This window comes from Oncorhynchus gorbuscha, linkage group LG19 (genome assembly GCF_021184085.1).
Source record: "Oncorhynchus gorbuscha isolate QuinsamMale2020 ecotype Even-year linkage group LG19, OgorEven_v1.0, whole genome shotgun sequence".
Classification (NCBI taxonomy): Eukaryota; Metazoa; Chordata; class Actinopteri; order Salmoniformes; family Salmonidae; genus Oncorhynchus; species Oncorhynchus gorbuscha.
The window spans coordinates 25,423,660-25,447,818 of NC_060191.1; the positions used below are offsets into that span (position 1 = coordinate 25,423,660).

At 42.8% G+C, this 24,159-nt stretch overlaps 2 protein-coding genes across 2 annotated transcripts in view; both read right to left on the minus strand.

The window, feature by feature from the left end:
• LOC124005226 (serine/threonine-protein kinase 40) overlaps positions 1-11,355 on the minus strand; it is a 31,701-nt gene extending 20,346 nt beyond the window's left edge. The window contains exons 1-6 of the mRNA XM_046314269.1: positions 11,131-11,355; positions 6,887-7,013; positions 6,463-6,548; positions 5,420-5,563; positions 4,113-4,343; positions 3,442-3,494 (exon numbers count right to left, since the gene is read on the minus strand). Coding sequence (XP_046170225.1) covers positions 3,442-3,494; positions 4,113-4,343; positions 5,420-5,563; positions 6,463-6,548; positions 6,887-7,004 — 632 coding nt within the window. The 5' untranslated portion in view covers positions 7,005-7,013; positions 11,131-11,355. The remainder of the gene's footprint in view (positions 1-3,441; positions 3,495-4,112; positions 4,344-5,419; positions 5,564-6,462; positions 6,549-6,886; positions 7,014-11,130) is intronic.
• Positions 11,356-13,859: 2,504 nt separating this feature from the next.
• LOC124006083 (protein OSCP1-like) lies at positions 13,860-24,096 on the minus strand. The gene is given in 12 exon segments (XM_046315845.1): positions 13,860-16,161; positions 16,546-16,609; positions 18,897-19,036; positions 19,380-19,449; positions 19,669-19,797; positions 20,401-20,468; positions 20,470-20,505; positions 21,044-21,124; positions 21,216-21,383; positions 22,091-22,245; positions 23,712-23,741; positions 23,915-24,096. Coding segments are annotated over 12 exon segments (1,179 nt in total). The 5' UTR covers positions 24,027-24,096; the 3' UTR covers positions 13,860-16,035.
• Between the last annotated feature and the right edge of the window lie 63 nt (positions 24,097-24,159).

A 24,159-nucleotide genomic window follows, 5' to 3' on the forward strand; every position in this document is an offset into this window, starting at 1 on the left:
GTCAAAAATGAGCTCCAAAATGAGCTCCAAAAGATTCAATCAATGAAGCCTCATCACAAATTCTGGACTGCGAAATAGAAGAGGTTTCAGAGAATGGATCATCGACAGCATTGTCCTCCTGATTGTGAATTTGCTTTTGTGAATTTGCTTTGGTTGAAGAGGTTTCAGAGGGGTCTGCCATACCATCTCCTTCAGATGAGAGTGCATGCAACAACCATCATCCAGAGATGAGGACACGGAAGTCCAAAGACAGTAATATAGAATGGTCACTGTCACCACACGACAAAGTCAAGGTAGACTGTCAGCTTCCAACGTACTCAAAATTGTTCCAGTAACTACACAATTTGCTCTGCCATCCTCGCCAAGACAGTAAAACCAACACCACTTGTGTAGAATGCGATAAATACATCTGCAGAAAGCACACGTACATTGCGTTCAACATGTTGAGAGAAAGACTGAAGGGATGCTTGACCAATAGTCAAATCACACCTAAGTGTTAATAGAAAACACCAGGGGGAAAAAGCCTACCTGGGGAAACACAAAATTATAGTTTGTGAGAAATATTTTCAACAAATAGTTCTTAGAGTTTTTTAAATCAAATTTTATTGTATTTCTTTCTGAAAGATCTGACAAGAAAAAAAAAGTTGTTTTCACTTGATTCTTTGTTTAAACTGTCCAGGTCAACCTGACCCATACCACAATGGACAATTTTTTTCCAGAAAAGCACAAGGGTTAATTATCTTGTTGGCTAGCTAGACAGTTGCATCCAGGTAATATTATAGCCAGCTAGCTGAGATGGCCAGTTGCATTCTGCGGTTAATGTTGATTGCTGATGTACAAAGCCAGGACGATATGTTTGTCAGTTTGTTATGTTTAACTAGCTAACTAACGGAAATAGCCACTGGAGCAAGCTAATCAAACCAAGTTAAGTGACAGGCACAGATGAAATAGCTAGACATCGACATGTTCAACTAGCTGACCAGCTAGATTAATACTAGGCTCGTAAAGAAATCGGACAGTGAAATAGTTACACTTATCTCTAACATGTAGGCTCAGCATTCCCAAACAGTCAGAATATTAACTTCATTTCAATTTAAGGACATGGGTTGACAACCGGTAATCTATGTCGGAGGTAATTTGATAATATCCACAGGGAAGTGTTACCAACCCAACCTTTAGTACACTGGTCTGTATTTCCAGTTGTTATTTTCAATACTGATGCAATTTGCACATGACAAAACACTTGAAAAATATGGCCAAGCCTAACTAAAAGGCAAACACTTCCAGCTTATTGCAAGGAAACGTGTGTCAGGCGACATTTCGGTTACATTCGGCTATTAATACAAGCAACAAACTACCGGCACTGCAAAGAGTCAGGTAAACAGCACTATCCTGTGGATACCCCATCTCTACCTCCCATCAACAGCATGTACAACCGGTAAAGTGGAAATACAATTTCATTCAATATACTGGCTTGTAGAGAATATTACATTGTTTTTTAGTGTGACTTCTGTTAACCCCCAAATAATTCCAAGGAGTAACCATGGCATTTAGGCAAGATGACTACCATGTACATCTAGCCTGCTGGTAATGATGAAGTTAAATGTTTGCTAATTATTAGCTAGTTATCTTATAATGTCTGCATTGTTTGGCTGGATACAAGTTGTGTATACATGGCATTTTAGTAACAGAGCATCCTATAGTAACAAGCTATAGGAATTCACACATTTTCTTTACCTATTGATCTGGAATTTGTCTTTCAGCAGAAACCTGCTCTCCCCACAAGTGTAAGGAGATGAACAAACAGCACGACAGGTATTTTTCTTGGTACTTAAATGCAAGGTTTTAATGTATTGTCTACTTTTGTCTGCCTTTCTCCTTCACAGCTTAAATTGTCTGGAGCCTGGTGTTCTGGCCAAGGACCTTTCACACTGATGGAACTAGCCATCAGCTGCTGCGCAACGATGATGTCCTTCCTCCCAGAGATGAGCAAGCATCCATTGGACTGGACACAACCCAGCAAACACATAAGATCAGGACTATTGCAATGACAAAGGCCATGGACATTACATGCCCTGCTCCAAAGGGCAAGACAAAAATATTTTCAGTTTGCTCATATCATAACCTGAACCAAAGTCACTCAAAGGATCTCATGATAAAAGCCTAGGTAGTGTTTTAACGACACCCTTGTGTTAAATTTCTAATTTTAGGCTACTACCTTTAGCACTTGGAAGTTAGTGTTTTAATCTTGAAACATTCAGTCACGTGTTCACGTGACTTCTTTAAGAGATGGTTGGGTCTAAGGCTTAACGGGTGTAAACAAAGAGCAACACTGTAGTTCTTCAATGTGAAAGGTTCTCTTTATGATACAATAGGCAATTTAATATGGTTAATGGTTTGCCTAATGTGTGAACTTAGTGAGAATGTACAGAGAAATCATTTTGGCAATTTGGTGAAAGTATTCCTTTTCTAAATATACGTTTCCCAAGGATTAATGTGGAGCACGTGTGAAAAATCACAGCTAAATGTTTGAATGCCCTTCTCTTAAATGGGATAAGTTTATTAACTTTTAAAAGCAGCATTACTTCCATGTTTTCTCCAACTACAGTGTATGATGTACCATTTTGAAGCTCTGAGTCTGTACTTTTACCCAATGTAAAACAAAATCAAATAATGGAACATAAGACTGAAAATATATATTTTTTGGGGGGGGCTTTATGGATAAGGAGCTGGCTGAATTCTGCAGGGCCCATCAGATTAATGGCAGCACAGCACTGTCCCCTGATGTGCACCTGAGCCAGAGTTCCAACCCTGTGCGGTTCCAACCCTGTGCGGTTCCAACCCTGTCCGGTTCCAACCCTGTGCGGTTCCAACCCTGTGCGGTTCCAACCCTGTGCGGTTCCAACCCTGTGCGGTTCCAACCCTGTGCGGTTCCAACCCTGTGCGGTTCCAACCCTGTGCGGTTCCAACCCTGTGCGGTTCCAACCCTGTGCGGTTCCAACCCTGTGCGGTTCCAACCCTGTGCGGTTCCAACCCTGTGCGGTTCCAACCCTGTGCGGTTCCAACCCTGTGCGGTTCCAACCCTGTGCGGTTCCAACCCTGTGCGGTTCCAACCCTGTGCGGTTCCAACCCTGTGCGGTTCCAACCCTGTGCGGTTCCACCACCCCCCTCAGAGCACAAAGTAAGAGGGCATGTTCTTAAACCTCTTTCGCACTAGGTTCCCATCACTGCCTTCCAAAATATGACCACAGGGAATGAGTCACTGACTCGTACTAGAGAGAGAAAGAAAGAGGGGTGAAGGGACTGGGCTGGGAGATTGTCTCCTCGAGGCTGCGAGGACTTGACCCTGCTCAGGTTGAAGCCCAGTTGCACACCGGATACACACTGGATGGGGCCTCTCGCATGGCTAAACCAAATATGAAAGCATGACTGTGTCCTTACCGTTTGTTCAGCACCATGTTTCCAAGCTTCAGGTCTCGGTGCACAATGTTTTTCTGCAGGGTGAAAGGTAGAGACGGATGAGATTGTCAGACGGTTGTTGAATGAAGCACTGGAACAAAAGCAACTCAAGTCAATGCTGTTACTGCACTATAGGAGCGGTTTAGCTTGGACGACTCAACGGAGGGGCTACATAAAAAAGCGTAACATTTTGATTTGTCTGAACCCGCCCAAGACTTAAGTTGGAGACCGTAAAGAAAATACTTTAATACATAAATATTTTCAAGAACATAATCGTCAAAGCTATGGGTCATAGATGACTATATAGTCAAGTCCGTGACCAATTACTTGATCATGAAGGTCAGCCTGTGAAGGCACTAGGCAGTGACCAGATAATCTGACATACAATTTCCCAACAACTGGCCATCAACAGATAATTTAAAGCCTGGTCAATCTGCAAAGCACAGACTGAACCCTAGTCGAGAAGCAGATGGACGTGTTCGAAACAGCCTAAATCCAAACAGCTACATTGTAGTCGGACTGAGTTGAATTACTGATCTACAAATTGCCTCGTGTTCCAAATAATTAGGCATACGCATTGTGATCAAGATTAGCGTTTCCGCACCTTGTCTTCCTCAAAAACGTGCTGTACATGTTTTGTTGGTCGGACTCACCTTGTGCAGGGCCTCCACCACACGCACCACGTCGTAGAAGATGACGATGGCCTCGCGCTCGCTCAGCCGCTTCTCCTTGATGACGTAGTGCTGCAGGTTGATGAGGTCCGCAGTCTTGTCGCTGAAATCGTGCGCACAGAGGCAGTCCAGCACTAGGCAGATCCGCTTCTTCATCCGGCGTACCTTGCCATTGTTGGCCTCCGGGTCCTCCACAATCTCATACGCCCGGTCCTAAAGTGGACAGGGGAGAGAGAGCGGATTGGTTAGGGTGATTAAAGAGGAAACCGTATCCTTTATTAGCACGCTTTTCAATCTGTTGTTATGGGTAGTGTTCAGTAAGCACAAACAAAAGGCCAAAAAACAGAATTAAAATGTGCTTGTCCAATAAAACCTTTAAGTTTTTTTAATTGCAAAACATTTTGCCATGTGTGCCCTAAACAATACAGCTCTGGGGCATCTCTTTAGAATATTGTAAGAAAGAACAAATTCGGACTAAAGACATGACAATTGTACGGCTTCCATTGTCGAGTGAAATTGCAGTCTGACGATCAGCTATGAGAGAGAACAGTGGAGGAGATGACAGGGCTCAATGATCTGTGCACAACCATCCCATCTCCAATGTGAATAGGACACATTCACCTCTACTGAGCCTGGGGGGGATGAGATGAATAACAAAGGTCATTCTTCTCTATTCACCTCAGAGCGAGCCACCGTCCCCAGCTGATCCCCATTGGTATTGGTTTGTCCAGATTTAGATGGCTGGGCCTCAAGGCTTTCCTGAGAAATCATTATTAACTGGCCCTCTTGGAGACGGAACTATAATAAACCAATCAATAGCGTTGTAGCCTTGAATGAATCATGCCGCACGGCTCAATGTAAGCTATTCTAGGAAGAGCTCGTTGAGGAGGAATAGGGTTGTGAAAGCGAGAGGCGGCAGAGGGAACAATAACAAAGTTATAAAGAAATGGGAAGGGCTGAGTCACTGTGCGAGTGGTCGACTAGGAAAGTGATGGCTTGAAGAAAAAGGTCCTTCAATATTTCTATGGAAGTGTCTCTAAGCTCAACTGGACTGGGACTGTGCAGTGTGGTTGGTAGGGGATGTGAATATATTGTTTTCCCTGAATGGGTGTCTTTGGGAGGCAAGTAAAAAACTATGCAATTCTCTCATCAGAAAGAATAATGTACAATCACAGTAATTCAGTACAGGTCTGTGAAGTTCTCATCATTGAAAGACATTACAAAGGGCTGCAGCACCAAGCGATGTACCTGAAAGTTTGTGACGCATCAAGTAAACTATTGCCATTTACCTGGAACAGGCCATGGTGGTGCACCACTCCGTCCTGGTTATGGAGCAGCGAGAGGAGGGAGTACTCTGTGTGCAGCAGCATCTTCCCCTGCCTCTCTTCCTGGGTCTCTGCGGCCGCGTCTGCCCGCTCCTCCAGCGTCAGGATCTACAACAGAAAGCAGCAGCAAGGTTGTGTTCATTAGGCACCAAAAAACAGAAAACTGACTGGAACAGGCAGGGCCTACCTAGATTTGTCCAATAAGAAATGCTTGGTTTTTGTTTCCCATTGCAAAACATCTTGCTACAGTGTCGCCTAATGAATTCGACACCGAGAACACAAGCTCTGGGACTGGGGAGAAATCTCTGAACCACATGGAGTCCTCACCCCTACAACAATGCCTAAAGATGTACCATTAACAGCTGACGCCAGCAGCTGATCTAGGCCTTGGGAAAGAACTTAGGAAAGGAGGGGAGGGGGGAGGGGTTGAGAGCCAGAGGGGACAAGGCCTGCATTTTTGGCACATCAAATCAAATTGTATTTGTCACATGCCGAATACAACAGTGAAATGCTTACTTACAAGCCCTTGACCAACAATGCAGTTTTCAGAAAAAAAAAGTGTTAAGTATTGACGAAAATAAAACGTGTTTTTCATGCTCATTTCATCCTTTGCAAAAAAATGTCCCGACATGCCACGGTCACACTCAGGAGACACTGAGGGGGGGGGGGGGGGGGTAGAGAGACTTTGCACTGGGGTCGAGGCAGGGTGCCACCTTTTCGCTCTTCCTCCTAAAAACACCTCGTGTGTAAAACAGATTATTGGATTGCCCCAATAAACAAATAGCCTCTACAGTTTGTCTTCAGCCTAAGCAAGCGCAGGCTGCTGCACTGAAATAGGGCCGTAAAGGCATAACTGAACACCAACAAAGACGTCTGTTTAGGAAGGTCAAAGGTTCAAAAGGCTATTGGGAGACTGTAGCTAACTAGTCATTGTTTGAAGACACTAATTCATCTCCATCAAACAGTGAAAATAGATAATTCAAAAGAAACAGATAGTGTCCACTCACTTTTAGCTGGTAGAAGTCATCCGTCCCATCCTTCCTGGCCAGACACTGCACTATACTTGGCACAGGCGAGTTCCCCAAACGAGGCCCTGCAAGGAAGAAGTGGCAACAGCTGCATGACCAAAAGGTAAGGAGAGTGTGCCCTAATGCAAACAATTAGGAGGCATGCAAACTTCAACACCCCTAACATAATCTAGTAGACAGCAGAAGCCTTATGCTAACATTTCAAAGTTTACAGTATACATTTGCTGAAAAGATTGAAGAAACTTTGCAGAATAGATTCTGAGCCATCTACCCAATGTCAAATAGTTCACATTCTTGCCTCAAGCTAACTGAATCCCCCCCACCGCTTTCCTAGTTTCCTGCGCAAACAGTTGTAAGAGGCCAACCTTTCCCCTTTTTGCCCCCGGGTACCACCATCTCTTACCCAGGATGAAGGGACCTGCCCTCTTCGGATTGCTCCCAGCAATTCCAGGACAGAGGAGCTTGCTGGCCCTGCCTGAAGTCTCTCCAGCCCCCCTCTCCAAAGAGCGCCGCTTAGACATGCTGGAGCTCTGCAGGAAGAACACAGCAGCAAAAAGCAAATCAGATAACATCAGATCAAGATAGGTACATTAAGTGGTGTAGGACAGAAATGTGACCACAAGGAAGCAAAACTCTCAAACTAACTGATAATCTTGATGTTCCTCCAGGCCACTAGCAAAATATCCATCTTGAGTTGCATAATTAAACCGCTAAAATGACCAAAATTCTACCAATGTGTCATACAGTAGAAAATACATTAGTTCTCAATAATACCTGGCACTGCATACATGGGGTCTCTCTGAAAGTTTCAGACTTGACTAATGCAGCAGACTGTCTGTCTTGTGGTATGAGAGAGGAGAGGGTTTAACCCCGCCCAACCACTTTAGAAAACTCCTCCCACAAATGTAACAACACAGTGTGAATGGCTAGCCATTATAGGCTCATTCAGATGTTGTCTCTGGTGAGAAAGATGACGCCTCAGCTTTAATCCTCAATGTGGCATGCAAACGAAACATCCATGTGCTCACATTGAATGACAAATGCCTTGATGCAGAATGCAGTAAGATGACTGCAACATCAAATCCTGCAAGGGTGGAATTCTGGTGAAATGCTAAAGGTGGCAAAACATGTATTAGGCCAAATGCCATTTTGTGCATAGATGCTTTTTCATGCTGGTTTCATTTGATCCTTAGCAATTACTTTCTGAAAATCCTGCCGCGGCATTTAGGACCTCCATCAGGCTGTGTGAAAGGAAGGCCCGGAAAATCGTTAAAGACTCACCCCACCGTTCGCTCTGTTTCCACACGGCAAGTGGTACCGGTGCATCAAGTCTGACACCAACAGGCTCCTGAACAGCTTCTATACCCAAGCCACAAGACTGCTAAATAGCTAGCAGAATGGCTACAAGGGCTGACCCTTTCATTTTTTACACTGTCTATGCACACTCACATTCATACTGACACCACACACATGCACTCATTTATGCTACTGCTACTCTGTTAATCATATATCCTGATGCCTAATCACCTTACCCCTGTACATATCTAACTATCACTCCAGTATCCCTGCACATTGTAAATATGATATTGGAACTGACTATGTATGCATGTATCTATATTTTTACATTTAACAGGCAAGTCAGTTAAGAACAAATTCTTATTTACAATGACTGCCTACTGTGGAACAGTGGGTTAATTGCCTTGTTCAGGGGCAAAATTACAGATTTTCACCTTGTTAGCTCGGGGATTCGATCCAGCAACCTTACGGTTACAGGCCCAAAGATCTAACCACTAGGCTACCTGTGTGGTTTCTATGTAGTTTCTTACTTTGTGTTCTTATTAGTACTACATTAATATTGATTACTGCATTGTTGGGTTTACAGCTAACCAAACGCATTTCACTGTACTAGTGCATGTGACATAAACTTGAAACGCAACCTGCACTGGTTCGTGGTTCTCTAAGTCTGTGGCGAGTTATAACCATTGACAGTAAAATGCTACGACTTTGTCTCAGAAGACAGTTTCCCATAAAAGGTTGGGCTCATGGCTTTTTTTCATGACCGAAAAATAAATAGCAACCCTACCATTTCCGATAAGGAAGTGAAGGCACGTGCCAGGGGAACCTGTGTGACATCTACCTACAGTAACATGCCAACCTCTATAAAAACCTAGGGTACTCTATCTTTGAGGGGTATATGCTTTGTTTGCTGCCTGCTGATAAGGAGTCCTTAAGTGATGAAACGCGCTCTGGTTCCCGTAACAGGAAAGTAATGCTCAGAACCAACTGGAGGAGAGTGAATCACTCGGTTCAGTCGCCCCAGGGTTACCATGGACTAGGATTTGTCAGAAATGCTAAAAATGTCAGAGGGATGACACCAATAAGAGTGTAAACTGAAACATGTCCCAGGGTGTAAAAGGGGGGCATCGTATCAGAGCGAAAACACGTGTGAATTTCTGTAGTGAAACTGCAGCACAAAGATGGTAGGTCAATGTGCCTAAAGACAGCATTGTGGTGACCGTAGATCTTTAGTGGACACATGAGAGTACAAGCTCAACCCTACTAGAGACATTCCAAAGAGATGATTCGTGCTGATAAAAGTGGCAGCAGAGAGCAACAACACATTTGAACAACCTGCATGAGAGTCGATATTGGAAACTGACACCACCAAAAGACTCAAAGTATACAGTGCAGGCAACACTCGTCAAAATGCTCACACATTAGCAAACAGTGAACCCAAGGAAAACAAGAAAACTTTCCATTTTGAAACTTCCGCCATGGGCCACACAGTTTGGCTCTGGTGAGGACAGGACAGGTTGCAGAAGTCAGCGGGCCTACACAAATTCTCACTTCTGTGAGGATTTTCTCAAATCTCAAACAGCATACAGTGTCGAAATCATGTCTCTCGCCTGTTTGTCGCCATCTCAACCAGTCATCAATCACCAAGGGAGGCAGGCTTATGAACAGTGCTTTTCATATGACTCCCAGTCAAATGTGCAACTGTAGGAGAGCAACATATAATCAATTACCACACTATTTATTTACACAAGTCATCTAAACTAAATGTTAGACATTGCAATTTGCAAAGATGGAATAGTACACAGGGTATGCTGCTAAAATGACTGTCCAACAACTATTACAAACAGCACCTGTCGGCTCTGATTCAGATTTCTACAAGAGCACTGTACTGCCCTAAAACCATGTGACAAAACAATTACCTTTCTGTAATGCATGCACCTTAGGCTTGCCTGAAATGGGCAGCTCACAACTTGACTGCAGATTAGTTTGGCATTTGATGAATGTAAGCAAATTACCAATAGTTCAAGAACCAAAAGGTCAAACCACCCGAGGAAAGCACAATGATTGGCAAGATTAGGAACACAGCCTACTGAATCATATCAGACAAAAGGCACCAGAGACAATATCCCACGCCATCCACGGGAACATGCGCTCTTTAAATAGCTAGAGCGCGCGCACGGCCGCGATAGGTGACCAGAGAACCACCCACGTCCTATTATAGCGGCATGAATCATGCATTCCACAGTGTTCTGTTGCAAAACAAAATAATTAGCTAAAAGCACTAGTTAAGGAGCCAACCCTAAATACATCTTACGGATCCAAATGTCATCTTTACACATGCATACCTGGAACCGAGGCTACATCCGAATACATAATAGTCCAAGCTATCACAATGTTGTCAGAGGAGATGATTTATAGGTTGCACCATCATGATAAAGATGCCCATTACGAGCTTGCTAGGTTTTTTGATGTACCTGGATGAAAGCTCAGCCTTCTGCGCTCTAGCTACCTACCATCTTGCAGCTGGCTGCCTATTGTTACATTTTGAATACCCTTAGCCATACAAGGTCACCAAAATTAAATAGAGCGGAATGACGACAGAATGTTGCAAGGTGGTGTTAGTTGCAACATTGTATCAGGTTTAGGGTATCATTTAAGACAAATGAAAAGGAGCACGCATCGCAGGGATGCAATCCCGCAAGTAGTGTACACGAACCCTTTTGACTCCTACAACAGACACTAGTGCCGACCATCACCACTTGTCCTCAAGCCATCCTGTTCTTATGTCATGAGTAAAATCTAACTAGGTACCATTTATAGTACCGACTGACCGACAACCCAGAAGCGTTTCCAAACTAAACGAGCCCCACGCCCAAACGCAATGTTGAAGCAAAATAAGTTTGTAAATGAATAGGAATTAGTTAAAAACCGCGCATGTACGGTGTATGGGAACAGTGGTTATGTTAATTACAAAACCCATGTACGATAATCGGCGTCATTAAAGCTACGCTAGGTAACCTTAGCTTAATCGGACACGTTCCATTTGTCACGAACAACCCAAAGCTAGCGAACTACAACAATACACGCCGTTCTCACACATAGGAGCAACCCCAATGACAAATATGCATGGTATTTGTGGAAACACATTTGTTCAGTTTGAAGTTACCAATTGTCTGCTAAACAATACACATTGCGCAGAGCGGGGAGGCCATTTAAATAAAGTACATGCTAGCTAGATAGCTGCTGCTGCTACTACTACTAGTACTACTACTAAACGTTACTACCGCTAGAGCAAACTCATTCGCCACCTCGCTCACTCAGGTCTTTTTTTTTTCTTTATCAACAACTTACCTCGAGCTGAAAACGCCGAGGAAAGTCTGCGTTGTATTACTACAGCATGAACATTTCTTTAAACGTATTTGTTCGGTGCATACGAAGTTGGTTATACCCAACGAAAGGAGACCGTATATGGAGGATTGATATCGCGCTGTGTTTGTTTTAGCCACTATTACCGAAATGACCACTCAGCAACAGCTTCCATTCGTCAGCTTTCTGATCGCATCTTTCCATAGCAGCGCCACCTGACAACGGAAATGACGCAAATTGAATGACTGACAGACTTGCCCAGCCAATAAAAAGAGAAACATCATTTGATTGAGTAATTTTGTCTAGCAGATACAGCTGATTGTTTAAGAATTTGATTAAATGTTTTTGATAATAGGACTAGGAACAACATAACGTTGAGCAGAGGTGCAGTGCCCAACTATGTGTCCAATTCAATTCGATATAGTTTCAAAATGCACACGTGATTCTACAACACTGTTATACAAAGATGAAAAAGTAAATTATGAGCTTGGAGGAAAATATTGTATCCATTCAACTAATCAGTGGCAACAAAAGGTCCAGCATTACACTCCATTCTCCATTCACATGCTGTGATAGATTTGTGCTTTAGAAAAATTCTAACATTATTTTCTTGATTGCTAACAATTCCTCCATTCAGGGTCTAGCAAGTGAGAGGAAAGCCCATTGAGAATTAAATTGGCTACAATAACTTTATACTCCTATCCTTATCCTCATCTCTACTCAGATGGATAACAGTATTTTGGTTTAACTCCCAAACATATCTACACCTTCATTCAAATGAATGCCTGTCGTACATATCGTACATATTGTACGAGACAATTTGAGTATTATACAGTTATACATCCAGTACATGTATTTGATTGATTAGAAATTAGAAATAAATGAAAGGTGTAGATTCACTCTGAATAAAAAATGTGTCTGAAATGTGCTCCCTTTCCTCCCTGACCTGTTATGCTGACTAACATGTCTTTTGGCTCCAAAAAAAATGAATCCTTCTACAAGCAGACCCTCCCATGCTGATTCAAATTTAGCATCCCTCTTATGGAACAATAATCCCGCCCCCACCTACTAGTTTCGATCCAGTGGGTGGGTATAGGGGGATATAAAGGGCACAAAGTGATTTGGGTTGCACTAGTCTTCCTGTGTTGACTCAGCACACTGTATGCCCCTGGCCACATGAAACACTTGTCAGCCTGTGTGGTTAACATTGTTCCAGCCCACAGCTTTTGATGAGGAAACTGTGAATCATACCTCAAGAGAGCTTAGAGGTACAGAGGGACATACAATATCATTCTAAAGTGTCCTATTTAATTCTGTGGGAAGTGACCCAGCCTTGTAAGAGTCATCAATTTGCATCCATGGATAAGGCACATTCCCTCTTTACATGCTTTAATTCAAACATGAAACATGTTGGATGATTGGTTTAGGAATAGAATGTCTCTTTTTGTTGGTTTGTTTGTTTTTTAACCCTTGTTTAAGAAAATAAGCAGACTGAGAATTCTCCTTTACGGGAACAACCTGGAGATGAGTAGCAGAGGAGAGAAGGGTGCTGCAGTGCTGCAGTGACTTTGTTTTCCAAATAAACCATGCCCTTGGGTAAGGCGCTGGTCTGACATCTCTCTCTCCCCAGCAGACTGTCAGGAAGGCCTCACCTGAATCCTCCACCACAGGTCCATTCAGCACAGCCATGTTTCAGCATGTTTTGACTGCTTGGTATGCACAGATCTTGTGTCTGTGTGTGTGTGAGAGAGTGAGTGAAAGCGAGAATGTGTGGATGAATGGTTGACTGGGAGAGAGGGTTCTTCAGAGACATGCCCAGACTATCCAGTTCTCTTTGACTTGATTTGAGGAGGTACCAAATGCAGGTACAGCATTGTGCTATTTCCACTGCAATCTGAATTGTTGGCGCAGGCAAGGAGGGAGTTGAGGCCAAATTCGGGATGGGTGAGATTTATTTGGACATAGTGTTTGTGTCAGATATTAGGTTTGTATGTTATGATGGCTAATCCCATGTTCCATACAATCCTGTGATGTTTATATAGAGATGAGTTGACTATAGTTTTTCATGACAGATTTGTTTCTAGGTGCCAATATGAGTTGACTGACATTAGATGGGCAATGTGAGTGTCTTTATGCAAAGGTAAATGAGTGCTAAAGTCACAACCCAGGGAGTGGGAGTAGACTTGTCACCCCTGTAATAAGAACACAACTTTTTCCAATATTGCTCGATTCAAAAACTCATTAAAAATGAAATGTCTGAGCAGTGTGTGGGCAAGGAGGTGATCGTGTGGGCGAGAATAAACTAGACGACAAGAAATGAGGAGCAATATTCTCCCCTTGAAAATTACATGGAGGGATTGAATGAATGTGCTGAATGAATCATGGTTGCCTCAAGGCAATGTGTTTGTACTCTGAATGTAACGAAAACTCCTGAGAGAAAAATAATAATATTTCTGCACTCTCATACTGCCAGTCAAGCAGTATAGACATGACTAAATACAAAAAGTTAAAGCAACAGCGCCCTCTAGTGACAGGACTCCTATACAACGGCCGGTTGTGCACTGTGATGCAGCGCCTTAGACTGCTGCACCACCTGGGAGCCCCTTTAGTTATATTCTTCAAGAATCAATGGGTATATATAATTAATTTAGTCCAAAAATGTATGTAGCAACCTCAGATTGCCCCTTTAAATATAAATGAACACAGTACATAAATAAAAGCTAATGAGAGCTCCATATTTTATTTACTTTTCAATCTATGCATTACGACATTTCTATAAAAACTTTCATTTTTAACAATCGTTAATATTTCACCCGACAAAATACATAAACATGTACACCATGCTAATTAATAAATAAAATAAATAATTCCATAAATATACATTTTGGACCATCTGTCATATTGCATCAAAGGATCAGCTGCTTCGATACATTAGTGTTGTGTCACACTTAATCCATTAATCTATTACCATCCCATTTGGTGACGGGAATTATTGCAATATAATATATTTACAAATAATTTGTCTCTCTTTATTTGAAGACACTAAAGGTCACCCTAAACATACAGTATATATTTATCCGATACCAAAACAAAAATCAAGGTACAGTAGAAATTTCTCAAAATATTTTTGGGATTCATGTTTTTGAATTACAATGACAAGTGCACTTGTGTTTCTTTCATTTCCACCAGTCTCTTTAGGTCAGGGGTGTCAAAATAAATCCCTGGAAGGTTGTGTGCTTGCTGTTTTTTGTAATTTATGTCAAATTAAGGCCTAGAGAACTAGATGAGAGGAGCGAAAACCCGCAGACACAAGGCACTCCAGGAATTGAGTTTGACACCCTCTAGTTTAGGTCCTGTTCATTACTCAGTCAGAGTAAATCAGATTAGGAAAGTCAGCAAAAATATAAATACTGTATTACAGCAGGTATGTGAGAGAAAACAGCGTTATCTTAACATCATGCCGTGATAACAAATGAAAGAGGAACTTACTTTTCCTTCCAGATAAATAGGCAAAAGAAATATTGTTTAAATGTGACATCCATGGAATGTCAACTTGAAATACATTGATTGAAGCGGGATCAGCAGAGCAGAAATCATTGATTGAAGTGGAACAAATGTCCCATTTGACATTTCAGGGCGACTAACTAGTACAGAACTGTTGCATCTGTAACTTTTAAAAACTCTCGAGATTACCACCATAATAGCACAAAATACAATCAACGGCCAGTTTATTAGGTACACCACCCAGTTCACAAAAAATGAATCGCTCTTACAGACAATGAGTCATGTGGCCTGTTATGTAAAGCAGACAGACAGGCTTCAAGGCATTGAGTTACTGTTCGATTGAATGTTAGAATGGGCAAAATGAGTGACCTACGCGACTTTGAGCGTGGTATGATTATCGGTGCCAGCTGCGCTGTATCCAGTATCTCAGAAACGGCCACCCTCCTGGGCTTTTCATACACGACAATGTCTAGGGAATACCCGAGAAAGGTGCAACAAATTAAAAACAGCAGTCCTGGGGTAAAAAAAAACAGCTTGTTGATGAGGGGGCCGAAGGAGAATGGCAAGAATTGTGCAAGGTAACAGGCGGGCCACAAACAGACAAATAACAGAGCAGTACAACAGTGATATGCCGAACGGCATCTCTGAACGCCGATTGGCATCTCTGTGCACAACGCACAACTCATCACGGATAGGCTATTGCAGCAGACGATAACACCGGGTTCCACTCCTACCAGCTAAAAACAAAAAGAAGCGGCTCCAGTGGGCACGCGATCACCAACACTGACAATTGAGGAGAGGAAAAACATTGTCTGGTCCGACGAATCCTGGATCCTATTGCGTCATGTTGATGGCAGTCAGGATTTGGCATAAGCAGCATGAGTCCATGGCCCCATCCTGCCAAGTGTCAACCATACAAGGTGGTGGCGGTGGTGTAATGGTGTTGGGAATATTTTCCTGGCACAGGTTAGGTCCCTTGATACCAGTTGATCAACGTTTGAATGCCACAGCGCAACTAAACATAGTTGCTGACCATCCCTTCATGGCTACTGGGGGGTCCAAACCGGTACAAGATGGGTGTACCTAATAAACGGGCCACTGAGTGTAAGCGTAAAGTTTTCGCAATTTTGCAAAATGAACAGTCGGTCCTTGCTGAACAAATGAATTAACCTGTTCACGTCACATCAGCATCGAAAAGCTCGACAAACGAACAAAGATGAGGTTGGTGTTGTGTGTGCTTTTGTTAGACAGCTGCCATATTTGCAGAGTGAGAGACGGCTAAGCACAGCAGAGCAGACAAGACACTGTCCTACAGTAGAACACACCGTTCCTAACCAACTCAGCCTTGAGCCCCGCCCTTGGATTCTGGTCACCATGGTAACACTGTCACAGCCCGTCCATCATGGCCAGAAGGTCATCCCCTTTACTGTTGGCACTTGATGAGCACGGCTCACCAGCCTCCTCCGTGAAGTCCCCCATGATCTTAGCCAGCTCCGCATTGGCTTGCTGGTTCTGAAAAAGAAATCAAGCCACCAATGGTAGATCTGAAAGGTCTCGATTGGGGAGGGGCTTACATTTGATTATAGTACATCTTGTTAGACTGGCCTATCCTGATCGTAGTGCAGCTCAGATAACCTACAATCCTTAGCCTGTCAACCTACAATCCTTAGCCTGTCAATTACAGAAGCTATTCTGTAAGTGCTAAGAGATGACTGCATGTGACAGGTTTTCATGGGGGACCGGTTTGACGGTTACACCACAGCATGTACAGTAAGACAATCTCAATCTACAAAATGCTTCCATATCATCCCTTCAAGTTACATAAAAGCATGTTATATGGTTGAATATTTATCTAGCCTCTGTGACAGAAATAATATAGGTTAGAATGAGCTTTACCTTAGTCGCTTGGATTTTTATGACGTCATATGAAAACTCGTCTGGTCTCGATATCAAGGCCTCCCTAAGAGGAAGATAAATCCACATTATTGTTAAAGGCCCAGTGCAGTGAAAAACTTGATTTCTGTGTTTTATACACTATATGACCAAAGGTGCGTGGATACCTGCTCATCTAACAACTCATTCCAAAATCATGGGCATTAATATGGTGTTTGTCCCCCCTTTGCTGCTATAACAGTCTTATGGGAAGGCTTTCCACTAGATGTTGGAACATTGCAGCGGGGCACTGAAGTCGGGCACCGATGTTCGGCGATTAGTCCTTGCTCGCAGCCGGCATTCCAATTCATCACAAAGGTGTTCAATGGGGTTGACATCAGGACTCTGTGCAGACCATTCAAGTTCTTCCACACCGGGCTCGACAAATAATTTCTGTATGGACCTCGCTTTGTGCAAGGGGGCATTGTCATGCTGAAACAGGAAAGGGCCTTCCCTAAACTGTTGCTACAAAGTTGGAAGCACAGAAGCAGCTATGATGTCATTGTATGCTGCAGCGTTAAGATGTCCCTTCAATGGTACTAAGGGGCCAAGCCTGAATGAAAAACAGCACCAGACTATTATTCCTTCTCCACCAAACTTTACAGTTGGCACTATGCATTGGGGCAGGTAGCGTTCTACTGCCAGCAGCCAAACCCAAATTCGTCCGACAGACTGCCAGATTGTGAAGCATGACTCATCACGCCAAGGAACGCGTTTCCACTACTCCAGAGTCCAACGGCGGCGAGCTTTACACCACTCCAGCTGATGCTTGGCATTGCACATGGTGACCTTAGGCTTGTGTGCAGCTGCTCGGCCAAGGAACCCAATTTCATGAAGCTCCCGAAGAACAGTTCTTGTGCTGACGTTGCTTCCAGTGGCAGTTTCGATCTCGGTAGTGAGTGTTGCGACCGAGGACGTACGATTTTTACGTGCTACGCGCTTCAGAACTTAGTGGTCCCGTTCTGTGAGGTTGTGTGGCCGATTACTTCGTGGCTGAATCGTTGTTGCTCCTACACGTTTCCACTTCACTGTGTGAGCACTTGCAGTTGACCAGGGAAGCTCTAGCAGGGCAGAAATTTGACTAACTGACTTGTTGGAAAGGTGGCATCCTATGACGGTGCCACATTAAATGTCACTGAGCTCTTCAGTAAGGCCAGTCTACTGCCAATGTTTTTTCTATGGAGATTGCATGGAGGTGTACTCAATTTTGTACACCTGTCAGCAACGGGGGTGGCCGAAATAGCCTAATCCACTAATTGTAAGGGCGTCCACATACATTAGTATATATTTCCACACAATGAGGTTGGAATAACACTGTGAAAATTACGATAATGCCCTTTTTGTGTAAGAGCCATTTTAAAAGACTAAAATATCAGCCTGTTTTGGTGGGATGGAGTTTTGGCTTGCCTGGTGACATCAAGCAATAAATTAGTTAATAGACCACTAAGAAAGCCAATTGAAAACCTCTCTGCCAATAATAGCTAGTTTTCAGCTTCCCCTCCCCACTCAGACCACTCCCAGACAGTCCTAGCAAAATTCTTAGTTGAGAATTTGCTCTGCTTAGAAGCTAGTTGTTTCTTTCTGACCATTTTTATTGGAAACAATCACAGTAAGGTACTTAACTGTAAGGTACTTAGTTCTACCTTTAAGTAAGGTACTTAATTGTCATTTAAACTATTTGATAATGAGATGAAAATGGCTGCACTGGACCTTTAATGCTGATACTGACTCTTAACACTGACAGTGATTTTTAACACTAACTTAACATAATTCAAAAATCAGGCTCAGTTCGTTTCATCATGTTGTGAGGAGTACCAATTTCGTGATATCCAATTGATAGGTACAGTCTTGTCCCATCACTGCAACTCCCATACGGACTTGGGAGAGGCGAAGGTCGAGAGCCATGTGTCCTCCGAAACACGACCCGCCAAGACACACTGCTTCTTGACACACTACTCGCTTAACCTGGAAGCGAGCCGCACCAATGTGTCAGAGGAAACACTGTACACCTAGCAACCGTGTCATCGTGCGTGCGCAAGGCTCACCACAGGAGTCGCTAGAGCGCGATGGGACAAGGACAACCCAGACTGTCAAACCCTCCCTTAACACGGACGACGCTGGGACAATGGGTCTCCCGGTTGTAGCCAGCTGTGACATACCCCGGTATCGAACCCGGATCTGTAGTGATGCCACTAGCACTGCCTGAGACCACTGCGTCACATGGGAGGCACGGTACGGTTGTAATTCCATATTTAATTTAACCACAATGACACAAAAATACAACAAAACAATGCTCATAACATAAGAGGACTTACTCTTCTTCCTCATCTGTGGCAAAGAGGTTGACTCGGAAGCCACTGTCTGCATTTCCTGGTTTCTGGACTTCCATACCCCCCATTAACCTGGCCAACATGTTCAGCTCCTCTTTTGCCAGGGGGTTTGGAGCTGTGTTGACCTGTATACACAGTGAAGGTGCGCATAATCATTAATTAACACAACGCATGAATTGCATGATTTAGCTGATTAGGGCATTTTTCATTTAATTTAAGGCTGGTTTCCATTACATTTAAGGCTTAATTACACATTAAGCTTAGTCTGACTTGGACAGATTGTCCTTTCTGTAGCCTAATCAATGATGAAATAAACACAGATATCAATACAATTTCGACCCTCTGTCAAAAATATATTATAGGACATACTGTAAAATGACATTTATAAGCAAAAATGCAAGGCCTTGCAGGATACATGCCTGTGAGAGAAATAGTACAGCGTAGTGGTTAAGCATAATTTCAACTCACCGACTTTTTCTGTGTAGAGTTTTTGGACGTCCCTGACATGTGTGTTTCTACCGGACGGCTTACACTGTACCTGTGGGTAAACAGAAGCCAAGCACTTGACAAGCTGAAATACATCACGCATCACGGGGGAGGCAAATAAACATGTCACTGTGTAAATTACTAAACAATTTGCAGTGACTTTTAGCTACCATGTTGATTTAGGCCTACAGTATATGACCATTGACGACAGTAGAGGAAATAGTAGAGAATGTAGTAGTCTCAGTGGGGGTAAGTGTGGAGCAGCACATACATGTTGGTGCCCAGCTTGATGACCCGCTCTCCAAACATCTCAAAGGAACCCTCGCGGAGAACACCGGTGTAGTTCCCACCGTTGCGGAACTGCAGTCTCTTCACCTCTTCGCCATTGCAGCTGAACATTCTGATGGTAACAAAAATACACACACACACACAATATTCAGCAAAAACACTTTTAACATCATATGAGGCAACCAATCATTTCCTAAAGATAATTTGACACTTCTCCTGTTTCCCAGAAGACACTTCTAACAATGCAAAGACGTTTAGCTAAGCGGTTGCAATGTACTTGTAACAGAGTGGTCACTAGTTTGATTTCATCTGTCTACACTTTCACATTGTTCAATCTCAAGTTCGCCACGTGAGCTTAAGTTCCTAAGACGCAATAAATGAGTTTTAAGCCCCGGCTGCACTCAATCCCTTGGCAAATACAACTGTGCTAAAAGTAAGCTTTTCTAAATTTAGGCAGCTGCTCGTTCAACACCCTCAGTAATGCAATTAGCTGCAGATATGCTGGTCTAAATTAAGCCGACAGCATCTGTGAAAGGAGAGCAAATAGTTGCCATCAAAAAGCACAACAAAACAGTAAAAAAAAATGTAACTATGGATACAGCCATATTCAATGCATCTAATAAAATTGAGATTTTACTCTAATGCAACAAACTTGGCTTGGTTGGATTGGTGAGATTCCATGTTATGTGGGCATGGACAATTATAGCGGTGGTACCTGATAAGTCCTGGGATGTGTGTTCCATGGGGCACAGGACCCGAGATCGGGAGGACAAAACGTCCATTGGGAATTCTGCACTTTGTCTTTGAGGAAGATGGACACCTGCAAAGACAGATGAGCAAAACATAGTGATAATTGTGTAACACTTTGTGTAATCTCTCGTGGACAGACTACTAAAACATAAATTATACTGTAGATCTGTCCTGATACAACGGGATGAGTGAGATAGCGAGCAGCATTAGTTCCGGTGCTTTGGACAAATCAAGATTTCGCAGGTGTTAGCATCTGACCAATTACGCAAGACTTTAGTTCTGGGTTAACCGAGATTACAATGTGTATAATTCCTTATGATGGAGTTATAATGCATTGTAAAGGGATAAATCACCAAAATTACAAAATTAAATACTGGCTTCCTTACTTTGTAAACAGTTTACGGACAAGTTATGACAGCAATTCATGCTTTGGTTTAGCTTCCCTGGCACGGTTTTCAAATGCTAACGTTTTAGCGTTTAAAAATGTTAATAGTACCAGAACTCTGTCAATCTCTGAAACCCAACAAAATATGCCACACTCCCCCTTCCCAACACGCTCATCATCTGTCGAAAAAATTTGACAAACTTCTGCGAGATCCTGAACTCACCCTTATGTGCATGTCTTGAAAGAAGATGAGGAGCGTTTGCCGGATGAGCTGAAATTCACCACTAGACAAGGGTGTGTACATCTAGAAATAAGAGCACAAAACATGCAATGAAAAAGAGATCATACTGAACACTTAGCTGAGGTTTGAGCAATTGAAGGGAAGTTTATTGTACCTCTATGAGCTGTCTGTATGTCTCGTCAACCTGGCTGAGAACACTTGGGGTGTCCTTCACAAAATCCTTGATGGCATCCATATGGTTGAAGGAGACAAGGAGGATATCTTTGGCCCGCGGGCAGAGGAGCACCTGGTACTTGAAGGCCATGGTCATCAAGTCATACAGCTGTGTGCATGAACAACAGTCATATGGATGATGAGGGGTTATTGTTATGCTCAAAAATAGCTGCTGCCAGTTCATAATGTACACCAGATGGAGCCGTCAGCATATTTGAACAAACTAGGATCATGCTCTGCAGGTGGATTTATGCAACATTAAACTTATAATCAGGATTAATACGTCAAAATGCTGAAGATATTCTGTTTGATAGCCTACATAAAAACCACTTTTTAAACACAACAGATATAACTCTTCAAAATAGTCAAGCAATGATGGTGCAATAAATGATGAAAGCTTTGAAAATTATAGGTCTACATAGGGTTTTCAGTGACTTGGGCAATTTCCCCAAGTACCTAGAATTAAAGGGTATTAAAGGGTCACTTGGTAAAGAGGACGTGATTCTGAGAATGTGATAAAAGTGGTAACGTCACCATGACAGCTTCTCAGCTGACTCCAAAATGATGTGAATGATAGAGATTTATCTAAAAACTTCTATCTTTCTCAGAAAAGAGATAACTCGATGGCCTTTCACTTCCAATAAAGGGTCCTTTTAATCAGGGATGAAACAGAAGAAAACAGACTGAAGCACAGAGGGATTACACATCCTTGTCCAATAAGGAAAGCCTAGTTTTGTTTTCTGGTGCAAAACATTTTGAAATGTTTTGGTACAGCGTGCCCTGAACATGAACCAGGTGACACGATTCCATCCATACCTTGTCCATGCTGGCCTGGTTGAGTCTCATGATGGAGGCGTGGGCCAGTCGGTCAAACACAGTCCTGAGGGCCTTCTTAGAGTACAGCTCCTGTGGCTTGAACAGCTCCTCCAAAAACTTTTTATTGAACATGGTGGTGATGATGTCATTCATAACTGGCAGAGTGAGGGCACGGGACACAAGGTTGATGTCAGGTCACAAGTGGGGACTGGAATAATGTCAGTCTGTAAAGTTAGACTCATCAAGATGACATCTTCAACATAAACATTGGGGTGTCTTTCCAACTTTCGCAAACAACCAAATCTGCTAAAATTGTTATTATTGTTGCTTTCTAATGTAGGCGTGCAAATTGTAAAGAGCCCATGATATAATGCAGTCTTGATAGAACTGGGCCCATATTCAATAAGTGTCTGAGTAAGAGTACTGATCTAGGATCAGGTCCCCTTGACCTGACCACCATTGTGGTCCTGTGTAGCTCAGTTGGTAGAGCATGGTGCTTGTAACGCCAGGGTAGTGGGTTCGATCCCCGGGACCACCCATACGTAGAATGTATGCACACATGACTGTAAGTCGCTTTGGATAAAAGCGTCTGCTAAATGGCATATATTATTATTTATTATATTACCATTAATTATAATATAAAGGGCAAAACGGATCCTGGATCAGCACTCATACTCAAATGTATTATGAATTCAAGCCCTGGATTTAACTGTTGATGTTTGTAGATGTGAAGTCGCCCCCTTGTTTATGATTTGTACAACTGGGTGTATTCATTACGGAAACCGTTAAAGAACCAAACAGAAACAAACTGAGCAAACAGAACGAAACGGGGAGGGACCTACCTGAATGTGTCCAATAGAAACTGGGTAGGTGTAATTTGTGGAACGTTCCAACAGGAATCTGTTCCAAAAACTTCGTAAAGTACAAGGTTGCCAACAAACAACGCATACAAAGTAGCACGATCAGGTCACCTAGCTAACTAGCTTCCGAAGAACGGAATTAAATAGCCCACTCCCTACCCGGTATTCTATTCTGCCGCTATACAACTTTGTATGCGTTGTTTGTTGGCAACCGTGTTATTTACGAAGTTTTTGTAACATATTCCTGTTGGAACGTTCCACAAATTATACCCACTCATAGAAACTCTCGTTTGCGTTTTCAGTTAGGGAGTAAACGGTTTATGTTACATAACGTTTCGCAACAGACGAAATGTTTTGCAACAGAATCGGCGTAATGATTACACCCCTGGCAGAGTCTATCTTTAAAATCAATAAATTCCGTGCTCAAAGGAGTCTACCTTTAAGCAAGCAGATATGCATTCTATAGGCAAGGTTTAACGTCCACCTATTCCCAATTGCTCTAAGAAAGCAACAGCCTTTTAAACCATCAGCAGCATTATCAGCTAGCAAAGTTATTTGATTGGGAGGTAGAAACCGGATCTCTTCTTAATGAAGCCCATGGCTGAAATCTCTACAATCTTGGAGGCAGAGTGAATGAATATCTCTGGGCAAAGATTTCATCCAGATTATTGCATTTGTAGAACACTCTGTTGGTTTCCTCGAAGGCCTCAAAGCAGAGCATGTAGGCCTAGTGATGCATTGCATGAGAAATATCAAAATACCTCTCCTTCTGTCATCCTCTATCCAATCAGCTACAAGTACAATGAAGAATTTGCAGGTTAAAACACAGGCAGGGAGACAAATGAATGTGCTCCAATTTATGGCAACCAGTTTGTGGACATGACAAGGTCAGTGATTCACCTGTAGCTAGTTGAAATCTAGCCTAATGCAACCAGACAGTTTTGCTAGCTAACTATAATGTTACCTTTCTTGGCTTTGTCAGCGGGAATATTCTGAGCTCTTAAACGTTGATCCAAGATGTATAGCATTTCTCCACCGAGATTAATAAAAAGCAGGGGTAGCGTCCTCGAAGACATATTTGTCGTATTGTGCTGGATAGCTAGTTAGCGAAATGTCCCTTCTGCCTTGTTTAAGCTTCCACTTGGTTGCCAGGTCACAAAGAAAAAGGACCAATCAGGTAGCACGTAGGCTAACGTGCAAATATGTTTT